This window comes from Lissotriton vulgaris, unplaced genomic scaffold (assembly GCF_964263255.1).
Source record: "Lissotriton vulgaris unplaced genomic scaffold, aLisVul1.2 SCAFFOLD_1411, whole genome shotgun sequence".
In the NCBI taxonomy this organism is placed as follows: domain Eukaryota; kingdom Metazoa; phylum Chordata; class Amphibia; order Caudata; family Salamandridae; genus Lissotriton; species Lissotriton vulgaris.
Window position 1 is genome coordinate 426704 of NW_028250719.1, and position 19384 is coordinate 446087.

The window sequence follows — 19384 nt, forward strand, 5'->3', positions numbered from 1 at the left end:
ATATTAAACAAACTTGCATCGAGGACAGCAAAAACAAACAGTTGGCAAACATGTATTGTGGTAGCACAAAAACAAGCATTAAACAGTCCAGTATTGTGTGTCTCAAAAACAAACAATCCAGACTTGCAAAGCGTGTCATAAAACAAACGAGGGATAGTGACTCAGGGCATTTATACTGGAGATCCGCAGAGTTTAATAGTTGGATTTTTTTAAATATCAAGACAATGCAAAAGTCTGCCTGGACAAATGGGTTTGAACGGTGGGGGTTTGGCTCCCACCAAATGTAATTTCACATGAGAACTATACAAACGAAACATTCTTCTTCTTTAGGTGCCAATAACTGCTAACCTGGACCAGCAGAACTGTATGTGATATCTGGCACAATGCAAAACAAAGGAAAAGTGTTTACAGAGACTAAAGCATCTGGTTAACCTCAATGGCAAGGGAAAAGTTACTTACTTACTTACATATACTGACACCTGGTGAGCAGACCCTGGTTACCTGAATAACATTTACTTTCTTGGAGCACATTGCAAGTTCTTTCAAGATGATTTACTCAGTGATGGATCACAGAGGAGTGGGCAAAATACTACATGGAAAAGGAAGAGGACGAGAAGGTAGGATCAACCTTGAAGTCTGAGCACATAAGGTAGATAAGGTACCACAGGCATTGCCCTGAACTAATGTGACATTCTCAAATGCGGCATTAACTTGTAAGTAAGAGAGGGTCAGTGGAATGCTTATGCTTTGCCTCCTCGGTCAAATACCGCAACGTCACAACAGTTGGCTTCTCTATTCTCCAAAGAAGGAAGAAGTGACACCTTCTTGTTGAACCTATGCTCATATACAGACAAAGCTCACCACCTATGGGACAGAGTGACATCACCCACTGATAGAGTCCACATTCATGAGATGCATGTGTTGGCCTGCAAAGTCTGTTCACCTCAGAGATAAACATCCCTGCAGTGTTCTTGTCTACATGCCATTACAATACTTCAGTTGCAAGATTTAACTGAAAAAAATGGAGTATCCTACTGCATGTTCTTATAAAACACTGCAGTAGTACTGCCCCTAAAAACCACCACTCTCCACCCGAAGGGTTGAAGGATTGCTCTGCTACGGAGAGAGGAAGAGGGCACCAATTCGATCACCCCTTCAGCTCTTTCTTTGCTTGCTTGGTACATAAATCAATAGATGCTGGGGAGTCCCATTACAAGACCCTGTGATACGTCAGATTAAGCCACAGCTAAATTGGCAACTTTCAAGAAGGTGGCCAACATGCGGAGTGCCTTCAAAAACAACCATGCTGCGGTAAAAGTGTAGCAACTGAACTAGTAAAAGGTCACCGGCATAGCTAGGATTCTGTTCTGGTATGAGAATGGTCCATCCCGAAGAAGCACTTCAAATGGCCTCATTCAATGAGTCTCTATGATGATGGATAAAAGGGATTTTACCCTGTTGAATAAGACAGTCAGACTGAACAAAATTGCTTTTTCTATGCCTTGGGAATGTTCCACAGCATACTAAGATTAAGCTCTAACCAACCAGTCTGAAGTAAGAATAAAATCACAAAGTGCTGCCACAAAAATGGAGCAACAATGATCATGTACCCGATGAAAGCTCTGGAAGAGAACTAAGGCGAAAAGGGAGAAGAACAGTATCCAAACAGCAAATCACACTAGCACCGCACCTCATGAGTTTCATTCAAGGTCCCCAATCAGGACAATTTATACAGTCATCATAACAGGGCATCAAACACAGCCAGTCACCTAGTTCACAAACTAGCAGGATTTGAGTCAACATGACTATATTGAATGAGTCTTTTTCTGTAATAAGAGATTGATAAGGTTAAGTTTGTGGATTGTATGCAGACCCTCCTGCTTTCTTGTCCACTGCAAAAGAGCTAAAGTAGACCCCATGCTGAATGTCTGTCAATGGAACCTATTCAATGGCTCAAAACACAAAGACCATCTTCAATTATTCATGTCTAATATGGGAATTTGGATTGTCAAAAGGAGTGGAAGTAAGGGAAACTTGTGAGAAAGGGAGTCTGAGAGCCACAAATACCAAACCTCAAGCTGCAGTGTCCTAAGTGGAACATGAACAATGCAAAGTGAATGATAATAAATGATCAACTTATGAACCACGAACAATTGCCCAAAGGCGTCAAGGCGCTAAGTGGTTCCACTGCCAGGTGGACAGAAGCATTTATCCTCTATAACACAGCTTTCCAAACTCTTCATGTTGGGGACACACTTTTTGGAGATGCATAATTTTGGGACACAGTAAGGCATTGTAGCGAGCCCGAAACACCTAAAGGGAGTTCGGAGGGTTCTATCTATCTCTCTCTCCCTCCCTCTGCCCGTCTCCCTCCCTCTGCCCGTCTCCCTCCCTCTGCCTGTCTCCCTCCCTCTGCCTGTCTCTCTCCCCGTCTCCCCCCTCTCTCCCTCTGCCTCTCTCTCCCTCTGCCTGTCTCCCTACCTCCCTCTGCCTGTCTCCCTCCCTCCCTCTGCCTGTCTCTCTCCGCCTCTCTCCCTCCCTCTGCCTGTCTCTCTCTCTGCCTCTCTCCCTCTCTCCCTCTCTCTCTCCCTCTGCCTGTCTCTCTCCCTCTCTCCCTCCTTCTGCCTGTCTGTCTCCCTCCCTGTCGTTCTCCCTCTGCCTGTCTCTCTCCCTCTCACTCTCTCCCTCCCTCCGCCTGTCTCCCTCCCTCTGCCTGTCTCCCTCCCTCTGCCTGTCTCCCTCCGCCTGTCTCTCTCCCTCTGCCTGTCTCTCCCTCTGCCTGTCTCTCTCCCTCTGCCTGTCTCTCTCCCTCTGCCTGTCTCTCTCCCTCTGCCTGTCTCTCTCCCTCTGCCTGTCTCTCTCCCTCTGCCTGTCTCTCTTCCTCTGCCTGTCTCTCTCCCTCTGCCCGTCTCCCTCCCTCTGCCTGTCTCTCTCTCCCTCCCTCTCCCTCCCTCTGCCTCTCTCCCTCCCTCTCCCTCCCTCTGCCTCTCTCCCTCCCTCTCTCCCTGTCTCTCTCCCTCCCTCTGCCTGTCTCCCTTCCTCCCTCTCTCTCCCTCTGCATGTCTCTCTCCCTCTCTCCCTCCCTCTGCCTGTCTCTCTCCCTCCCTCTGCCTCTCTCCCTCCCTCTGCCTGTCTCTCTCCCTCCCTCTGCCTGTCTCCCTCCCTCTGCCTGTCTCTCTCCCTCCCTGTCTTCTCCCTCGGCCTGTCTCCCTCCCTCTGCCTGTCTCCCTCCCTCTGCCTGTCTGTCTCCCTCCCTCTGCCTGTCTGTCTCTCTCCCTCTGCCTGTCTCTCTCCCTCTGCCTGTCTCTCTCCCTCTGCCTGTCTCTCTCCCTGTCTCTCTTCCTCTGCCTGTCTCTCTCCCTCTGCCTGTCTCTCTTCCTCTGCCTGTCTCTCTCCCTCTGCCTGTCTCTCTCCCTCTGCCTGTCTCTCTCTCCCTCCCTCTCCCTCCCTCTGCCTCTCTCTCTCCCTGTCTCTGCCTGTCTCTCTCCCTCCCTCTGCCTGTCTCCCTCCCTCTGCCTGTCTCTCTCCCTCCCTGTCTCTCTCCCTCCCTGTCTTCTCCCTCTGCCTGTCTCTCTCCCTCTGCCTGTCTCTCTCCCTCTCCCTGTCTCTCTCCCTCCCTCTGCCTGTCTCCCTCCCTCTGCCTGTCTCCCTCCCTCTGCCTGTCTCCCTCCCTCTGCCTGTCTCCCTCCCTCTGCCTGTCTCCCTCCCTCTGTCTGTCTCTCTCCCTCCCTCTGTCTGTCTCTCTCTCTCCCTCCCTCTGCCTGTCTCCCTCCCTCTGCCTGTCTCCCTCCCTCTGCCTGTCTCTCTCCCTCTGCCTGTCTCTCTCCCTCTGCCTGTCTCTCTCCCTCTGCCTGTCTCTCTCCCTCTGCCTGTCTCCCTCCCTCCCTCTGCCTGTCTCCCTCCCTCCCTCTGCCTGTCTCCCTCCCTCCCTCTGCCTGTCTCCCTCCCTCCCTCTGCCTGTCTCCCTCCCTCCCTCTGCCTGTCTCCCTCCCTCCCTCTGCCTGTCTCCCTCCCTCTGCCTGTCTCCCTCCCTCTGCGTGCCTCCCTCTGTCACCTCAACCCTGCTTACAGGCCACACAGCTACACCAGAGTACTTCGCAGGTCTTTAAAAGACCATTTACTTCTTAATGGGGCTTTGTTGTGAATCGCCGGCCCCCATAGAGCAGAGTGTCTCAGAGTCCGCTCTGCGGCAGACTCAGAGACACTCTTTCAAAGGAATGCCTCTTAATTAGCAGTAAGTGCCCTAAATACCGGTGGTGTCATCCCGCGACACACCCACCACTTGCAGGTGACACAGAACTGTGTCGGGACACACAGTTTGGAAAGCTCTGCTCTATAAGAACAGTTACAGGGCAAAACGAAATGGTCTTTAAAGACTTAAGAAAAGAAAGTGTGATTCAAGACAGGAGATCGACATAGGGAGAGTGTTCTAGAGCTTAGAGGCTGCCACTGCAAAGGCTCTTCCTCCCCACCTTGCCCGCCTGAACCTGGGTTTGACTAGCCGACTTTTATCGGCAGAATGCTGCTGTTATGTTATTTTGGATTTCTAAAGCGCGCGGCTACCCCGAGGAGTGTCCCGGCGTTGCGAATGGAAGATAGGGCTAACGAGAACACAGCAATAGGCTAGCGGATGTCAACTATTGTAGAAAAAGAAAGGTCTTCAATGATTTCCTGAAAGGAAAGAGGTTCTGTGTCTGTCTCGGCTCCAAAGGGAGGCTGTTCCATATCTTTGCTGCTTGATATTGAAATGACTGACCACCAATTCAGGCAAGGAACAAATTGGGACGCAGGTTAAGTGCAGTGTTGCAGATCTCAAAATGAGACGTGGGTAATAGAATTGAACTCTCTTCCTAAGGGTCAGGCACCCAGCCCGTGAAGAGACTTAAAGGTCAGGAACATAGACTTAAATGTAATCCTCTTCCGGATTGGGAGCCAATGCAAGGAATTCAAATGACTAGACATACGTGTTCTAGACCCGAGCATGAAGATAGCCCTAGCCGCGGAGTTCTGCACAACCTGCAGGCGTGTCAGTAGGTCGTCCGGGATTCCCAAGTAAAGACTATTAACGTAGTTCAAGTGGGACAGGACCAATGCCTGGACTATGTTTTTTCTGTGCATTACAGTAAGGAGGGGCAGAAATTCCATGAGCATTTTCAACACTCCAAAGCAGGAGCCTGCGACCGCTTGTACTTAGGAGTTCATAGATAGTTTGTCATCAATTCTTACTCTCAGGTTCTTGACTGACTCCACTGAGGCTAGGGGAGGAGACATATCCTGTGGCCACCAATTTCGCCATACAGTATCTCGGGGAAAGACCAAAAAGGACGATTTCAGACATGTCGGGGTTACACTTTAGTTGGTGAAGTTGAAACCACAAGAACATTTCTGAAAGGCAGGCCTTTATCGTTTCACTGACTTTCTGTCGTATGTAAAGAGCAATTGAGTATTGTCCGCGTACGAAACGATTTTAGCTCCATAAGCTTTAGCCAGATCTGCTAGGGGGGGGACATATAAAGGTTAAACAGTGTGGGACTAAGGATAGATCCCTGTGGGACCCCCACCTTAAGTGATGCTGTCTAGTAGGAACAAGTGTTTGATTCCCTCTGGACCAGAGTTATAAAGCGCCCTATGAACAATGCAAAGGGCCTTGAAAAAGATGAACAAGTTACTTACCTTCGGTAATGATATATCTGTAAGAAACAGTAGTTAGTATTAGATTCCTTACCTTAGAATATCCCCAGGCGTCAGACTGGATCCGGAAATTTTTGCGTAGCAGTACCATTGGCGTCGTCCGCGGCTCCGCGTCCGTCGTCGGCGCTGAGAGGACGTCGTCGGAGTACTTAGAGGCCGCTTCCGTGCGCTGACGTCAGTTCTTATATACAGCTTTTCCGCGCCAAAAACGCAGAGCCATGTTAAAAACCAACACTGGTGTCATTGAAACTAGGGCCCTGAAAGGGGATGACCTTAACCCTAGATATCGGTTCGCAGAACGGGGAGGATGGGTGGGGCGGTAAGGAATCTAATACCAACTACTGTTTCTTACAGATATATCGTTACCGAAGGTAAGTTACTTGTTCATCTGAAAGAAACCAGTTAGTATTAGATTCCTTACCTTAGAATAGATTTCCCAGCAATACCAACCCCGGTGGTGGGTCTGCGAACCAATAATCACACCAGAAAGTCCTGGAGGACGGAACGGCCAAAGAAGCCATCCCTCGGGACTTGGCTGTCCAGGCAGTAATGTCTTGCAAACATGTGCAGCGAGGCCCACGTAGCTGCCCGATAGATGTCCTGCAAGGGGACTCCTTGGCCCAGGGCAGTGGTAGCCACCGTGGCCCGAGTGGAATGGGCCCTCAGCCCAACAGGAGGCACCTTCTTCGCCAAGGAGTAACAAGCCTTGATACACAAGACGACCAACTGGGAGATGGTCCGCTTGTGCACCGCCCGTCCCTTCTTAGCGCCCACGTAACCAACAAAGAATTGGTCATCCACCCGGAACTGGGGTGTGCGATCTAGATAGAACGATAGCGCGCGTTTTGGGTCCAGACGGTGGAGCCGCTCTTCCTCCTTTGAGGGATGCGGAGGCGGAAAGAAGGTGGGCAAGGTGATAGTCTGCCCGATGTGGAAGGCCGTGACAACCTTGGGCAGGAAAGAGGGTCTAGTCCCCCACACAACCTTGTCCGGATGGACAGAAAGGAAAGGAGGTTTGGAAGAAAGAGCCTGGAGTTCACTCACTCTCCTGGCAGAGGTGATGGCAACCAGGAAGGCAGTCTTCAGAGTAAGAAGGCAGAGTGGACAGTTGTGAAGTGGCTCAAAGGGAGCGCACATCAGATAGGTAAGAACCAGGTTCAAGTCCCACTGAGGCATTACAAACGGAACAGTGGGAAACATGTGTGTGATGCCTTTCAGAAAACGAGTTACAATAGGGGACGTGAACAAAGATGGTTGATCAGGCAGCCTTAGAAAGGCTGAAAGGGTAGAAACGTAGCTCTTGATAGTGCCCAGAGCAGAGCCCTGCTGGGCAAGCGAAAGAAGGAAGAGAAGAACCTCAGAAAGAGGGGCAGAGAGAGGATCCACAGCCTTTGCTGCGAACCATGCCACAAATCTGTTCCACCTGCAGGCGTATACCAACTTTGTGGAGGGACGCCTGGCTGCCAGAATAACATTACAGACTCCAGGAGGCAAGTCTAATGGCCTCAACTGTCACCGCTCAATCTCCAAGCATGGAGGTGGAGACTGAACAGGTTCGGGTGGAGCACCGTCCCCTGCTGCTGCGACAGAAGGTGCTCCTGAAGAGGCAGACGAACCGGGGGATCGACTGACATACTGAGTAGCTCGGGAAACCAGTACCTTCATGCCCAGTCCGGAGCCACAAGGATGACTTGGGCCCAGTCGCGTTTGATCTTCTTCAGCACTCTGGGCAGAAGTGGTATAGGCGGAAAGGCGTACAACAGACCGCAAATCCACTTGCGACGAAAAGCGTCTCTGAGCGAGTGCCGCCTTGGAAATTCCAAAGCGCAGAACTGATGACATTGCACGTTCTCTTCGGTGGCAAATAGATCTAACCAAGGCTCTCCCCACTGCAGAAACAGACCTTGCGCCACGTCCGAGTGCAGACGCCATTCTTGATCCATCATGCACCGGCGGCTGAGTTTGTCCACCCTGGCTTTCAGAGAACCTACCAGGTGTTGAACCACCAGGGTTACGCCCTGATGTTCCAGCCACTGCCAGAGGCGCAGAGCCTCCTGGCAGAGGGTCCACGACCCAACCCCGCCCTGTTTGTTGCAGTACCACATGGCAGTGGTGTTGTCTGTGAACACCTGCACTACACTCCCGCGGACAGAGGGGAGGAATGCCTTCAGTGCTAGACGAATCGCCCGCAGCTCCAAAAGGTTGATATGGAGCCGGGACTCCGCCGGAGACCAGGGGCCTCTGATCTCCACCCCTCCCATGTGGCCTCCCCAGCCATGGAGGGACACGTCCGTCACAACTACGTGCTCCGGTTGGGGAAGGGAGAGGGATCTGCCTCTGACCCAATCGCGGTCCGTGAGCCACCACTGCAGCTGCCTCGCAGTGCCCTACGAGATCAGGACATGGTCGGACAGGTTGCCCTGATCCTGGGCCCACTGAAACTTCAGGTCCCACTACAGAGCCCGCATCCGCCAACGTGCGTGATGCACCAGAAGGATGCAGGAGGCCATTAGTCCCAGAAGCCGCAGCGTCAACCTGACAGACTCGGGATTAAGGCTGAAAGATCGGAATCAGAGCCTGAATATCCCGAACCCGCTGTTCGGGAGAATGAACCTGCTGTTCGGGAGAATAAACCCGAAACTGTGCCGAGTCGAGAACCGCTCCGATGAAGAGGAGCTTCTGGGAGGGGCACAGGTGTGACTTGGGCACATTGATGGAGAACTCCATCTGGTGCAGGAGGTCTGCCGTCGTCTGGAGGTGGCGGACGACTGTCTGGGGCGAGCCCGCCTTCAACAACCAGTCGTCGAGGTAGGGGAAGACTGAAACCCCTAACCTGCGCAGATGAGCTGCGACCACCGCCATCACCTTCGTGAACACCCGTGGGGCGCTGGTAAGGCCGAAGGGGAGCACGGCAAACTGAAAGTGCTCGTGGCCTACCGTGAACCGCAGGTAGCGCCGGTGGGCCGGCAGGACGGGAATGTGGAAATAAGCGTCCTGCAAGTCCAACGCTACCATCCAGTCTCCTGGGTCCAGGGCAGCTAAGACCTGAGCCAATGTCAGCATTGAACTTCTCCTTCCGGAGGAAGCCGTGGACGTTCCGTAGATCCAAGATAGGGCGTAGGCCCCCTTTGCCCTTCTTGGGCACCAGAAAGTAGTGGGAGTAACAACCACACCCTACTTCTGGCCCAGGAACGCGCTTGATGGCTCCCTTGGCCAGGAGGGCCGTAACTTTCTCTTGCAGAAGTCGCAAGTGATCCCCTGACAGGCGGTGGTATTGCGGTGGCATGGCTGGAGGGGTCGCCTCGAAGGGGAGGGAGTAGCCCCTTTGGACGATGTGCAGCACCCACCTGTCTGATGTGACAGTGCCCCAGTGGGAGAGGTGATGGCGAACCCTGCCCCCCCCCCCCACTGGTGTCACATGGGCCTGAAAGCTCGGACTAGGAGGGTTTTGAGGCAGATGCTGCAGGGGTAGGTGTGGACTGACCTCGCCGCTGTCCCCGACCGCCACCACGGCGGTTTCCACGGCCGCCACCGCGTTGGAAATTAGTCTGCGGTGCGTGGCTGGCAGCTCGTGTGGGGGCGCGCCTTCCTTGGCCACGAAAGGAGCGAAAGGCACCCGTTTGCTGGGGCGGGCCGAGAGGCCCAAGGACTTGGCCGTAGCCCTGGAGTCCTCAAAGCGCTGAAGCGCATGGTCTGCCTTGTCACCAAAAAGGCAACGGCCATCAAACGGCATGTCCATGAGTGCATTCTGGACATCGGCCGAAAAGTTTGCGGACCTCAACCAGGCGTGGCGACGAATCGCCACCATCGTTGCCATCGCTCTGCCCAGTGAGTCGTTGGTATCCAGCCCACACCGGATGGAAAAACGTGCTGCATCTCGACCCTCCGCAATGGCTTGGGTGAGTTTAGCCCTGACCTCCGCCGGGCATTCTGGCAGCACGTCCGCGACCGTGTCCCACAGAGAGTGGGTGTAGCGGCCCAAGAGTCATGCGGTGTTGGAAGACCGCAAGGACCTGTAGCGGGACTGGACCAAGTGCCCAAAAGAACGTCAATCAAGGCCTCATTAAACGGCAGCAGAGGCTCAGCCGAGCTTGGCTGCGATTTAAGGACCTCAGTGAGGAGGTTAGTCCTCACGGCCGCGACGGGGAGCTCAAGGCCCAAGGCCTTGGCCGCCCGCATCAGCACCATACTGTAGGTTGCCCTCTCCTCCGTAGCCACGGTAGGAGGTGAGACAAAACCAGTGTCCGGCAAAGTGTCCAGACCACTGGCATCCCCAAGCACACCTGCCCAGTCCTGTTGAGACTGACACTCTCGTGTCAGAGGGTCCTCAGACCCCTCCCAATACTCCTCGTCACCCATCTCCTGATAGTCAGGGTTGTCAAAGGAGGGGGTCGGTTCATTGAAGTAGAACTCTCCAAGCGGCGTCGAGGGCGGCTTCGAGAGCGGCGCCGCTCCGACGCCGGAACCGGATCGAGGGAGACATCGGGGACGGCGTCGCCCGAAGGCGGCGCTGGAGGTGACACCCTAGGGATCGGCGCCGGTGAGGTCGTCAGGTCAACCGGCGACGACCCGGATCCGGAAGCGGATCCAGCGGGGCCCTGCTGCAGCGGGCTCGAAGGCGTCGGCCGCGTTGGGGCCGAAACACCCGCCGGCATCGAGGCCGAAGCACCCGACCCGGTGGGGCCCCCAGACGGGTCCGCTGGGCCCGAAGGCGCCGCGGAGCCTGTCGGAGGAGATAGCGACCTCATGGCCATGAGGAAGCGCTCCATCTCCTCCGGTGTCGCGTCATGCCTAGGGACCGGAGGGTATGAAGCAGGCCGCGACGTCCGCGACTCCGACTGAGCCGCGTGGGCGGTGTCACCCGAACCCCCGACCGCATCACGTGAGCGTCGGGGGGAGTTGGAAGAGCGATGATGTTTCTTCAACGTCTTGTGCTTACCTGACGACTTCGAGCACGAAGACAGATGGTGACTCCCGGAGCTATGATGGCTCCGACCCCGCGACCGGTCCCTCGACCTCCGTCCGGACCGGGACCTCTTGCGGCGCGGGCCGACTGCCGGAGCTCGAGCCGCTTGCGGGACCACTCCCGCCTAGCTTTCGACGTCAGGGCTCGGCAGTCGGGGCAGGCCTTGTCGTCGTGGTCGAAGCCGAGACAGTGAAGACACCGGCGGTGAGGTTCAGTAACCGACAACAGTCGGTCGCAATCCTCACAGGGTTTAAATCCAGTTATCCCTACCGGCACCGATCGGAGTCGAAGACTCTGAAAAATGATAAAAAAGGATCGAAAAAGTTAGTCAAAAATTGACTATCGGTACAACTTCTTCCGGATCTGCGCTGCTGGCGCGGAAAAAAAGAAGAACTGACGTCAGCGCAGCGACGTCATCATGGAGCCCACGACGCAGACGACGGACGCGGAGCCGTGGACGACGCCTACCAGCGCAAGGGTACTGCTGCGCAAAAATTTCCGGATCCAGTCTGACGCCTGGGGATATTCTAAGGTAAGGAGTCTAATACTAACCTGTTTCTTTCAGATTAGTCTCTCAGCTGGAGGCCATTGCAATTTCTGAATGGCAGCAGGAACTGAGTGGAATTTTGGAAAATCTAAGACAAGTCTTCCTACAGCATTCTGGACAAGTTGCAGTTTATTAATAGATGCCTCACTGATATCTAGGTAAAGTGCATCCTGGACAGAATCATGGCTAGAGCTGCTCGTTTCCGTGCGGGGAGAGAGAAAGAAACTGATTAATCTTCCTAAGGATCCATATAACCCAGAATCAGGATGCGACAGTCCTAGTAACCTGGAGATCTAAAGACAGTTTATTGTCAACTAGGACACCAAGAGTATTTGTGTATCATCAGCATAGGAGAATGCCCCCAGCCCAAAGGATCTAATCAACTTAGCCAGCAGAGAAACGGTAGTATTCTATGGTTGCCATTTTGTTTGTATGGTTGCCATCTTGTCTGATGCTATGCTATGATGTCACAGTGTCAAGTGCAGAGTTGGAATGTGATTGTTTAAAGATTGGAAATGTAACTGCTACCCTGTGACTTCTTGGCAAGTGATGACCTGCAGCTGTGTAGTTCTTCACAATAAATCCTGCTTCAACTAAACCCTGCGTTGGACTCAATTACTACAGAAACATATATATTAAATAGGGTTGGGCTCAGAGGGGAGCCCTCTGACTCCACAGAAGGTGGATGTGGGGTCAGAGTAAAATTGGTCCATCTTTACTCTCTGTGACCTATCTATCAGGAAAGAGGACAAGAGCTTCAAGGCAGAGCCTGTCACCCCAATTTCCTGAAGGCAGTCAGTCAGCCTTGTCAGAGAGATGGTATTAAAAGCCACGGATAGGTCCATCAGAATCAGCAACACAGTCTGACTGGCATCTACCAGGAAGCGGATGTTGTTGACTGCAGATATTAAAGCAGTCTCAAACCCATGGCAACTCCTGAATCCACAATGAGAGGAATCCTGCAGATGTTGTTCCAAATAGGTACTCAGCTGGGCATTTAGATGTTTCTCCAAGATTATGGCGGGAGCAGGTAGTAAAGAAATGTTTTTCGAATTCAGATGGATCAAGGTTGAATTTCTTAAGCAGAAGCTTAACAACTGTTCTTTTCCAGGTCAGAGGGTAACATTCAGAGGAAATGACCAGATTGAGAGTTGATGTTAGGTGGGGAATAATAATATCCCTTCCCAACTTCATCAGCTTCGCGTAACAAGGTTCCAGTGGGGAGCCTGATTTGATCCCCCTAGAAGCTGGTCAGTCTATTCATGTGATAGAGGGAGGAATGCAGACAGATAGGCATCCCTCTTCTTAGCTTGGAGAGAACTACAGAGTGAGGAATTAATCTTTTGGGCAGAAATAGAGAGTTCAGAGTTAAGACTGTCCAAGGAAGAATATATCTCAAGAATTTTAGAGTGAAAATATTTAGCCATGCCGTCACAAAAGTCCTGCGAACGTTCGTTATGTGCGGAGGCTGGTGGTGTGGATAATAGATTGATCAATTTGAATAGATCACTAGGGGACTTAAGAGATGCTGTCTTCTGATTGCAAAAGGATGATTTTTCTAATTTGATGGCTGCTTTATATTCTGCCAACTTGCAGAATATAAAGCAAAATGCGTTATGAAATCATATAGCAGCATGAAGAATGCAGTGATAAAAAGAGAGGAAATGATAAAGTTTTGAGATATGCTAAAGTCAGTCCTAACTGAAGGAGACATGAGAGGGCAATATGATGCTGCATGATCTGTCAGAAAGGTAAGACAGGATTCATTCATGTGTAGTTTCTTGGATGCCATATTCCTGAAGCCTTAGCAGAAAAGAGCCGTGATGGACAGTGTCAAAGGAACCACACAGAACCAGCATTAAGAAGCACACCAAATCCTATTCTTATCAAAGTTCTCTCCTGGACAACCCAAATGGAGATCAAAGTACACAATTTGCCTGTACATGGCAAAAACCAGTGTAAGCGTTTGGAAATAGCTATTTTTGGTCCAAGAAGTTTAAGGTCACAGTGAAACAGCTCTATCAATCAGTTTTCTTAATAACAGGCTATAAAAAATAGGCTGACCGGTGTCTGGGTCTATTGAGTAGTTTTTGCTATGTTTGAAGAGTGATCTGATATAAGACATCTGAGGCTGGAGGAGCAGACACCTGTAGGAAGAGAATAGTTCACAAGCGTTCTGGTGGGACGGCAGCAATTGTTGACAGAAGGCCTTTCTTGATGGTCAAGAGCAGGGGTCAGCTGGGGAGGTAGCTGGGATGCATTTCCTTGTCCTGTTCCGTAAACTGAGAGACAGATCATTATATGAATAAAGCCACGGTCTGATGTTTACCTAAACAAGTAGTCTTGTTCATTTTGGATTGAGTAACATGGTTATTAGGCTGAACATCTTACTGAGATGTAGGAAATGTATTCTGACTTGTCGGTTATTAATTTTCTACAGTTGCCATTCTAGTTCATTGATTTCTGTTTATATCTTCCTTATCTCACATAGAGCCATGGGCTCATTATTGAATGATTAGAGCGTTCATGACCTTGGGGGTATCAGTCAGTCGAAGTTAAAGGCAGATGTAGAAATTTTCCACAACTGTTATTTATTTGGCGTGCAGTTGGATGATGTTTTCTTTAAGGCAGTGATTGCTGCAGTTTACAGTGATGTTAAAGTTGCAGTATGGAAATGCCTATGTGAATGCTAAGTGGTTTGGCGGTGCTCTGTATGAGAGAAAGAATGATTTACATGATCCAACTGTAGAAATATATTCACAGTCATGAAAAGCAAATCTTTATACATCCAAGAAAACAATGAACTTTTAGGGATGTTTAGAAAACAGATGTCATATGGAAGAAGTGGTTACACTGGTTCAGTTGGTAATACATTTTTCTACGGTATGAACTGTGACTGCAATTTAACACACATTAAGAAGACTGAACAAACATAATACATTACCTTCAATGAATCCGTCTGCAAACCAAGTCCCTTTGTACAGAGTTCCATGACCGAGTAGGAGCAGAAAGTGTCTCGCACTTTGTACTGACTCACAGCCAGAAGCCACAAGGCAGGACTGGTCTCTAACTCTGAAGGGGGAATCAAAATAGACTGGTGTCCAGAATACACGCTGCAAAAGACATGAGAAAGTTCAGCACAGATTAGGAAGGCATTCAAGTTTAAATTCTGACATAAAAGAAGCAATATTAAACCTCTTTGAAATGATAAAATACATAAGTAGGAAGAGAACCAGATACTACTGTAATATTATAGATTACTCCATAGGATTCTTCTTCATATTATAGATATTAAATAATCAAGACCATGAGAGAAAGCATAACAAGCCTATAATCCAACGTTTTGACAACCAGTGCTAGGTTAAACAGATGGCGATCCACCCTGGTGCTCAGGGTCCCTCCTCTATATGAAACAAATTTTCACTCATGTGAAGATGTTTATTCTTTGACTTAATAAAACAAAAATGACAGGGGTGTGTAATGTGCTCTCTCTGTATCTATTATATGTACATCTTATGGCCAAACAGACCAACATCTGCCCAGTGGCAGTGTAATTCCAAGTGAGACATAATGAAAACAGTTAAGAAAAACTCCAAGTTATGGGGTCCTCTTACAGCATTTGTGAATTTTATGTTGGAATAAAAGCCCAAAGGATTATTCTTTCATTGTATGGAACAACTGAAATTATCTTCAGAATGCATATCATACATGTGAAGAGGACAACTTGTCCTATTGGAGAAATGCATATGTTTTCAAGGATACATTGTAGCAAATCTTTTGACTTTGACTATAGCAGCTATCACTATGAGAGGCATTAAATCATTTGGGAAACCAGACCTCATGGAAAGAAATCACTGGTTATAAATGGAACTTTATTAAAAATGGCAAAACAATAATAACGTCAGCGAGGCTAACGTTCTTTAACATGGGTAACCAGATTTACAAGTCATCAACTTTAATATCTGGGTTTTTCAAAAGACATGCCTCACAAGTATTTCCAGATACCTCAATAGATGGTATGTGAAATTGGATGGACTCAGCATGGATGTCTTAGCCTGACAAGATCAGCTTAAAATCAACAGAAATGGAGACTGTGCTTTTCTAAACACCACTAGAAAAAAATAAATCATTTGTTTTATATTGGAGGACAACCTTTATGAAATCGAAGGATAACAATGATACATGTTCAAGTGTTACTGGCTGAAGTGAAGAAATCTACTTAATTCCATAGACGGGAGAATTATTTTCTTCAAGTGATTTACTACAGCCCTCTAAAGGACCAAGCATGACATATTCCACAAAAGGACTGTCAATGTAGAAGTGAAGAGGATGAAATCCAGCTTTATGTAAAAATGAATTGCATGAAACTTTTGCCAATGAGAGTCCTTTGAGGTAAGATTTGTATTAAGCTTCCTGATAGGCAACAATCTTCTCAGGACAGGTCCGAAGAGAGCACAGGCTTTGTGTATATAATAGTTATACTGAAAATAGATCACCCTGCTCAGAGTTTGAACTAGTACCCTCACTCACTCAGCAGTTTCATCCAGTCCCATTTCAGAAAGATAAAACACATTCTCCTGTAAAAGACAGTTTGTGGAAGAGAAGAAGCCATCAGCATACACTTGACAGGTATTTTGTTTTGAAGTAGAAGTATATTTAATTTGGGGGTGCCAAGTAGTCATCTTAAATCTATATATATATATATATATATATATATATATATATATATATATATATAAAAACGAAAGTATGTCTGTTTGTCCTTTATGCATTACTACACCATTCATCCGATCGCCATGAAACTTTGGGAAGTTGTTGAGTACACTCCCGCAAAAAAGTAAAATGTGTTAAATATCGGCCCCCCAGGGCCCTCATAATCTTTCCAATACTGAACGTTTACAGTTTCCGGTGCCACTCGCTTTTGCAATGTCCATCAATAAAGAACAAGGACAATCGCTGAAAGTGTGTGGACTAGATTTGGAGAATCTGTGCTCCTCACATGGACAACTGTATGAGGCCAGCTCACACGTCGGAAAACCTTCTGATTTATTCTTGTACGCACAAGACGGAAAAATAAAAAATACTGTGTATCCACAAGCACTCGAATAAATAAACAGAATTAAAACAACACTTTGAAATGTTTCCCATATTAAAATGAATAAGTTTCAATAACTATGACAATGTAAATTAAATGTTATCATAACAAGTTTCCTTAAATTTCCTTTCTTCTGAGATCGCACCAACGCGCGACGGGTAAGCTAGTGTTAAATATATTTCATATATAGCACTGAATACAAATTCCTGAAGGTGTGTTTACATATGCAACTCCTCTGTACTTCCAAAAGTTCATTCCTCTTTCCCAATTATTTCCTATCCAAACTGTTCCAGTCATATTTCAGTTGTCAATACTATGTTGAAGGCAGTGACAACAAATCCCGAGACAAAACTAGCAGGAACTATAGACATTGGGACAATCAAGAATAATGATCAGACTAAGAGGATTCTTTGCATGGAGTAGCTTGCCAAATACCAATGCGAACATTTTTTATTAAATTATGAATGGTGTTATGCTCTACGCATTAACATCATCAAGTGGACATAATTGTGCATTTTTTTAACTTTCAAATTCACAGTGATGAATGGACTTTGATCAGTAACAAGACAGACCGTAACTATTTTCGGTGGCAATGATGTTGAATAATTGGTAAAAGGAGTTGGAAAGTATAGCAACATCCACAATGGAAAAACTTCGGACCACAGACTATAAATACTGGTATAAACATTTCATGATCTAGGAATGAGCTAATATGGTAAAGACCAGACCAAAGCAAAAGGATCAATAGTGTCTGACAAAGAACCATTACTTTAAAAGGCTTTAACCAATCTTTGAAAGGGCAATGTCTTGATGGTCTCGAACGAGAAGGTGGTCAAGGGAAAAATACAAACATTTATATCAATATATGCTGATCTAAGCGAGCCCTATTTATCTTGAGAAAAACGTGTCCAATGGTAGTTAATGTGTATGTTTCCTTAGTAGTATTATTTACTCTGGCTTGAATTTAGGCTCAGGATGTAAAAACGGTTTTATTGATTTTATCTACCATTTAATTACAACTCTTTAAGAAGAAGAATAGGAGACAAACTACTTTGGATCTGCTGTGGAGAGAAATTAATGGGTACTTCCCCTGCAAAGATGAAAAAAATGAACAAAACGATAGCAAGACAATATCTTTATATTACCCAGAGAAGGCCAGTCCATCATATTAATCCCTTAAGTGCTAAGAAGGAGATGGTCTAGTCGTTAGTGCAGCCTGCTCCAACAGTGCTGAAGATGAGTCCATCTCGTCCTTAGCCCTCAAGGGGTTAATCATATCCATTAAGGAAGTCTTAGTAAGTTCAGTGCTGCAGAGATCTATTTTTGTAACAAGCAGATCACAGATTTGAATATTGACAGGGCCGACCGGACCTCCACTTTTGAGATTCATATAAAGAGTACCAATGAGATCAGCGATATAAAGTGCTGCAAAATGGCAAACGCGCAAAATATCCTTGATATCTTTTAGTTGCATTGATTCCAACAATTATTGCCTTCTATGACACCAAAACACTTTTCTCACTGATAAACGGGCTGTCCCTTCTTAGGACGGTTACCACATCATTTACCTAACAAAGCACAAGGTAACAATTTCAGGTGAATTGATACCCTTTTGGTCCCATGAACTGGTAATTTGCGGGTGAGTGAACTAAAGAGAACCTGGTCTCTCTGACTGCAGACAACATCAAAAGACAGATAGTGCATATGGCAAACAACTAGAAATCCTTAGTTTTTAATTCAGTATATTGGAATCAGACAAAAGGATATGAAAAGTCCCTAGGATTTTCTAATTTTGCTCCACAAGTGAGACCTTTACTTCTTAGAACACTGCATCTTTAGCGCTCTGAAAACAAAAACATACCACTTTTCCTGCTCCTACTGCTTCTTAACCAAGAAACATAATGCTTAGAGCCTGGATCTCAGCCAAGCCTCCAAATGTGCTGGGAAAAGAGACCTTTCTGCCAATAAAACTAATGAAGCATACTTGATAAAACCTCTAGAATGAAGGGCCGGGAGGCACCATTGACAGAAATGCTTCTAAACGACCAGAGAAAGTGGAAACAAAATTAATGGAACTATTCTAGTGGTTTATGGTTTTGGTTACAATGAGCTGCAAAATATGATTGAGTTAAGTCAGACAAAGTGCTACCACATTATCCATGGCACAACAACTTCTAGAAACCCACAGATCAGAGAAGGTTGACCATATATTTGGGCGGCCTCTTGGTACCCTAAATCCAAAAGCATTCAGTAATGTCAGGTGGGGTATCCACACTGAAGATGTTGCAATAATATCAACAAAATAGTCTTTTAGCATAATGTTTATTGCTTTGCACAGATACTTGTGAGATAAATGAAAGTTTAGGGGCAGGAATTTCATGAAAGATAGGCTCTGGTAGGCCTAACAAACCATGCCCATTTCCTTAAACACCCTGGCACTGCACATCCTAGGTATCCTCGTTTACCCAGTAATACCGTAACCATGTGCAAGCCAAAGGATTTTTTGTTAAATAATTTGGTCTCCAAGTACACTTAATGCCAGCTGAAAGGAAATTATGTGAATTTGACAATGCATCTGTGATAAAGTATTATCTACTTTAACCTGAGTGCCCCATCTCGCCTGCTTCATCTCAAGTCCAGATCGCTGGCTTCAGCAGTATTCTTTCACTAAAATATGTATGTCTCTTATAATGTTCAAACCCTTTAACACAAATCTAGATATCTCCAATTTAATCCCCTTCTTCCCTCCAGAGTATACTGGATTTGAATCTTCAATCTCCGGTTATACCAAATGTAGTTAAACCATGCACCACATGGTATGTCCATTCTTCAACTGTCTACAATCTACCTACGGATGTAGTTTTGAGATACGGCCACAACATTCCAGCAGCGAAATATTCTGTGGTATCACAAACTTGTTGTTCCGGATTGTGCTTCTCTATGTGCACAAAATAAGTGCTATGTGAATACATAGATATAAAGTGCCTCTTTGTTGGACTAGCAAACCTCACCTGCCATTTTGTACTGCTGCTCAATGTTTGAGGGTAAAATATTGCTAAAACACCTCTTAAAAAGCTCGGTACAC

At 47.6% G+C, this 19384-nt stretch overlaps 1 protein-coding gene across 1 annotated transcript in view; it reads right to left on the bottom strand.

Annotated features, from left to right (window-relative positions):
* Window positions 1–19384, bottom strand: part of DIP2C (DIP2 acetate--CoA ligase C (putative)) — a gene marked incomplete at its 5' end in the record, with an annotated part of 296244 nt that overhangs the window by 109776 nt on the left and 167084 nt on the right. The window contains one exon of the mRNA XM_086950634.1: window positions 14149–14317. Coding sequence (XP_086806760.1) covers window positions 14149–14317 — 169 coding nt within the window. The remainder of the gene's footprint in view (window positions 1–14148; window positions 14318–19384) is intronic.